The following is a 5,024-nucleotide window of genomic DNA, read 5'->3' as shown; positions in this document are numbered from 1 at the left end:
AGCTCCCACAGGGGCACCTCCACACCCGACCCCCCCCGCTGCAGCCCCAGGGGGCCCATCGGGCAGGAACGGCATCACCACTTTGCAGATAAGAAAACCCGGCCCCTAGAGGCCTAGCCTGACACCTTGCGGTGGAGGCGGCCTGGTGTGCCCTGGGCCCTCCCGGAGAACAAGGTCCCAAAGTGCTGCACCGCCCCTTGGGGACCCGCCCTCCCCTCCGATGCGGGCTCTCTAGGGCTCAGGAAAGCGCAGAGGGAGGGGTCCAGGCCCACCCAGGGTTGCTGTCACAGGTGTCCCCAGTCAGCGGGCCCTTTCCAGGTGTGTCCAGCCCAGGGGGGCCCGGAAGCCTGGCCAACTGGACCTCTCTGTCCCCAGGGAAGCTGGCTTTGGATGAAGGTGGCTCTGACACAGAGAGCCTGTATGAAATCGCAGGCTTGAACAAAGTCATCCAGTTCATGTGAGTATCTGCCCAGCTGCGGGTCCTCCCAGCCCGCAGCTCCCTGAGACATGTAGTTAGACCCCGGTCACCTCCCTAGGTGGCTTTTGGGTCTCTTTCCCTTAGCGCAGTTGGAGGGCACTGGGCAGATGACCTATTTACTCACCACGTAAGGAAGAAACTGGGAGCCGGTGGGATAATTAGTCCCGGAAACCTCTGCTCCAGACGGGGAGTTAGCCTGTGACCACCATGAGTGTCGCGGGTTGGGGGCTGGAGGCAGGAAGCTGGAGAGGGCCGTGTGTTCTGTTTGGCTGCTTCCTTTTCCAAATTCATACGTGACTGTGATTTTGAAAGATCCAACAATAGAGAAATACACCAAAGAAAAGATGGCCTTCTCTGCCCTTCAAAGAGGTAACCATGGTAACAGTTAGATTTGTATCCCTCTGAAGCCTCTTGCACGCTTTCATTTCTCTTACACGCACACACGCACGCACACACACACACACACCAGGTTTTTTTGGTTTTGTCTTCACTTTTCACACGATGAGGTTTCTCATATTAACCACTGTCACCTCAGAACCAAACACGGTGCCCAGCACGCGGGAGGGCTCGTTGGATAAATGAATACGATCCACACATAAACTGGTAACTGACATTTTAAATTTAGAATTTTCTATTGAGGGCAGCTTTATACAGACACAAACCTTCTTTTTTTTTTTTTTTCTAAGACTTTCTTTTTTCGGAGCAGTTTCAGATTCACAGCAAAATTGAGCCAAAGGTGCTGAGATTCCCCGCCTGCCCCTCCCCCAGCCACGCCCAACGCCCATCGACATCCCCAGCAGATGGTCCGTTTGTTACAACTGATGAACTTGCATTGTCCAAGTGCATAGTTTATGTTGGGGCGCACTCTTGGTGCTGGACGCTCTGTGGGTTTGGGCAAACGTATAATTACACGTACCCACCGTTATAGTATCATATAGAGTATTTTCGCTGCCCTAAAAATGCTCTGTTTCTGCCTGTTCACACCCCACCTCCCACCCCTGGCAACAACCACTGATCTTCCTGTCTCCATAGTGTTGCCTTTCTCAGGATGTCGTTTAATTGGACTCACACAGCGTGTGGTCTTCTCAGATCAGCTTTTCTTACTTAGTGACGTGCATTTCAGGTCCCTCCACATCTCCGCAAGGTGTGATAGCTCACACACTGTCTTTTGATGTATCTTTGAATGTAAAATGTTCCACAGCGCGCATATGTTGTAGTCTGTTTACGTAAGCTGTCCAGTTTGGGGCAATACACACAGTGCCACAGGGAACCGTTGTGCATAAGGGTGAACGTTTCTGCCAGGCAGATCCCTAGAAACAGGCTCGCTGGGTCAAAGGGAGCACAGGTTCTAACCTTGGTAAATGCTGCACAGAGGTCGATCTGACAGTGGAGGTGCCTTTCTGCGCGCCCTCCCCTACACCAGATGTGACCGATTTGTTAAAGAATTGCCTTTATGACGGGCAAAACGGGGCATGCCAGGGTTGCTTTAATTAAGTTGGAAACGCACGGAGCCCTACTCTGTGCCGGACCTTGTCTCTCATTCCGTCCGAGGTCGGCATCATCCCTATTCTCCTTTGAAAGGTGAAGACATTTGCTGTAAGAGGCAAGATTTGCCATCTGCCTTTGCAGTTCGGGTCCTTGGCCCTCTCATGTGGCTGGAGGAGGGAGTGGGTGGTGAGACTTAAGTGTGGCGGCCTTGGGGAGGAGCTGGAGTAGCTCAGCCTTGGCCCCGCCCCCCGCCTTCTCAGCCGACACTGGAGGCGGTGGAACCGCGTCTTCCGCTGGAAGTGCCACGACGCGGTGAAGTCCAGGGTCTTCTACTGGCTGGTCATCCTGATCGTCGCCCTCAACACCCTGTCGATCGCCTCGGAACACCACCACCAGCCTCTCTGGTTGACCCACCTGCAAGGTGAGACACGCGGCTGATGGCCAGTGCTGGCCAATGGCACCTCAGGTTTTGCAGAAGAAGTCGTTAGATGTCGACATCGTTTTCTAGAACTTCTAGGCAGTGGTACTCTTTTCCTCAAGGCATTACCAGGGGCCGTAACAGCAACAAGCTGGGGACACTACAGGTGCTCGCCAGATGTCTGGGCAAATTATCACAGACACTGGACGTACAGATGACCAGTAATTGAGCGCTTCATGCATCCAAGTTCAAGTTCTACTCCAGAAACAGCAATCTTTCACCAACTATGTATTACACACGTACTCTGGGTCAGGTCCAGTAAAGAATGCAGGGCACACACAAGGAATGTACCTCTCTTGCCGCCAAGGAGCTTCCTGAGCCAGAGGAAAAGACAGATATTGATAAGCGACGTCAGGTCAGTGTAGGGAGGGCAACAGTGGAGGTAAATACAAGGTAACAAGAGGAGGATTACAGAGGAGGGGAGGTTGGATAGTAGAAAGACACTATGTTTAAAATGATGCAAGAGGGAGTTCCCTGGCGGTCCAGTGGTTAGGACTCGGCGCTTTCACTGCTGTAGCCTGGGTTCAGTCCCTGGTCAGGGAACTAAGATCCCTCAAGCAACGCAGTGTGGCCTAAAATAAAATAATGAAAGAGATAAAAGAAGGAAAATAGAAAAGAAGATTGTCTTCTTCTATGGAAAGGAGATAAGAAACGATGCTACAGCTCAGATGCATGCATGCATCCATCCACCCATGCATCCATCTATCCATCCATCTACCCATCCGGGCATGCATCCATCCATCCATGCATTCATGCATCCATCCATCTACCCATCCGGGCATGCATCCATCCATCCATGCATCCATCCATCCATCCATCTACCCATCCAGGCATGCATCCATCCACCCATGCATGCATCCATCCATCCATCTACCCATCCGCGCAGGCATCCATCCACCCATGCATCCATCCCTCCATCCATCTACCCATCCAGGCATGCATCTATCCATCCATGCATCCATTCCTTCATTCATGCATGCATCCATCCACCCATTCATCTATCTATCCATCCATGCAACCATTCCTGCATCCATCCATCCATCCATCCAACCAGTCTTCCTGAGAGCCCCTTGAATGTGCCAAGCACTGTCAATGACCAAATGTGGACAAGATGTGAACACAAATGTGAACAGTGCCCGCCGAGAGGAGTCAGAGATGAATTTGAGGTTCCTGGCCCATGCAGATAGATGGATGGTAGTGCCACTTGCTGAGATGGGGAAGACAGTCAGTGACCAGGTATTTTGGGGGGATGGGGGAGGACGGGCAGTACCTATCAGCTTAGACTTGAGCATGTTGAGTTTGAGGTGCCTCTGAGACATCCCAGTGAGATGTTGAGGAGACAGATGTAAAGTAGGTCTGGGACTCAGTGGAGAAGTCTGGGTTGAAGAGTCTAAATCCGGAGTCATTGGCAGGCGTGGCAATCGAAGCTGTGGTCTTAGAAGACATCACCAGATCCCCAGAGGACGGCGTGTACTCATGCGTACAGCTCAAGTCCAGCACTCAGGGCTGAGGTAGGGGTGCCTCTGCAGAGAGGGTGCAGGAGAAACAGGAGAAGCAGGAGAAATGCAGAAGGATGCGGCGTCCTGGAAGCCAAGGAAAGAGAACGTTTGAAAAAGCGACAGGGGACTTCCCTGGCGGTCCAGCGGTTAGGACTCTGCACTTCCAACCGCAGGGGGCACGGGTTCGATCCCTGGTCAGGGAACTGAGATCCTGCAAGTTTAAAAAAAAAAAAAAAAAAGCAAGAGGCTGATCAACAGTGTCAGTGCTTCTGGGACATCAGGGAAATGGGGTTAAAATGCTCACGGGTTGATCGGTGGAGTGAGGAGGTGGACCTGCCGAACACAGTGTCGTTCCTGCCGAACACAGTGTCGTTTAGTTTCTTAGAAATCTAGACTGCGTTCCTTCAATGGTGAAAATTCACCAGGTTTTCTTGGATCTGGAGGGCAGGGGAAGGAAGATGCCCTGAAAATGCAGGGAGGGTGTCCAGGGTGGAGGGCTTGGCCAAGGCGGGCAGGGCAGGGAGGAGAGTGACCCCGAGCTGCGTGGCCCACCCTGCAGACAGCGCCAACCGGGTGCTGCTGGCCCTGTTCACCGTGGAGATGTTGATGAAGATGTATGGGCTGGGCCTGCGCCAGTACTTCATGTCCATCTTCAACCGCTTCGACTGCTTCGTGGTGTGTAGCGGCCTCCTGGAGATCCTGCTGGTGGAGTCGGGGGCCATGACACCCCTCGGCATCTCCGTGCTGCGCTGCCTCCGCCTTCTCAGGATTTTCAAGATCACCAAGTGAGCGCCCGCCCGCGCGCACTGCCCCATCCTGCGTCTCTGCAGGAGAAAGCGCCTTCTCCTTCCGCCTCGGCCGGAAGGAAGGGGAAAAGAAGCGCCTGGGAGCGGGAGGGGGGAAAGGAAGATGGAAGGGGAGCAGAGAAGGGGGCAGTGGTGGGACGGCCGCCGGGGCCGGGGCTGCTCAGGAAGGGGTGGTCCTCACCCCCGTGGGGTTCAGAGTCCAGTGGTGGCGCCAGCAGCTAAACGGCCGTCCTACTAACAGAATGAGATGACAGACCAAGATCTGTACTCTGGAG

The 5,024-nt window shown here is 53.6% G+C and overlaps 1 protein-coding gene across 1 annotated transcript in view; it reads left to right on the top strand.

The window, feature by feature from the left end:
- CACNA1S (calcium voltage-gated channel subunit alpha1 S) overlaps positions 1 to 5,024 on the top strand; it is a 60,539-nt gene that overhangs the window by 23,093 nt on the left and 32,422 nt on the right. Inside the window, exons 9-11 of the mRNA XM_024749656.1 lie at positions 372 to 457; positions 2,227 to 2,387; positions 4,503 to 4,728. Coding sequence (XP_024605424.1) covers positions 372 to 457; positions 2,227 to 2,387; positions 4,503 to 4,728 — 473 coding nt within the window. The remainder of the gene's footprint in view (positions 1 to 371; positions 458 to 2,226; positions 2,388 to 4,502; positions 4,729 to 5,024) is intronic.

This window comes from Neophocaena asiaeorientalis, unplaced genomic scaffold (genome assembly GCF_003031525.2).
Source record: "Neophocaena asiaeorientalis asiaeorientalis breed wild unplaced genomic scaffold, Neophocaena_asiaeorientalis_V1.1 scaffold44, whole genome shotgun sequence".
Taxonomy (NCBI): domain Eukaryota; kingdom Metazoa; phylum Chordata; class Mammalia; order Artiodactyla; family Phocoenidae; genus Neophocaena; species Neophocaena asiaeorientalis.
The sequence above is the reverse complement of the archived record's forward strand: the minus strand, read 5'-3'. Positions and strand labels throughout refer to the sequence as shown.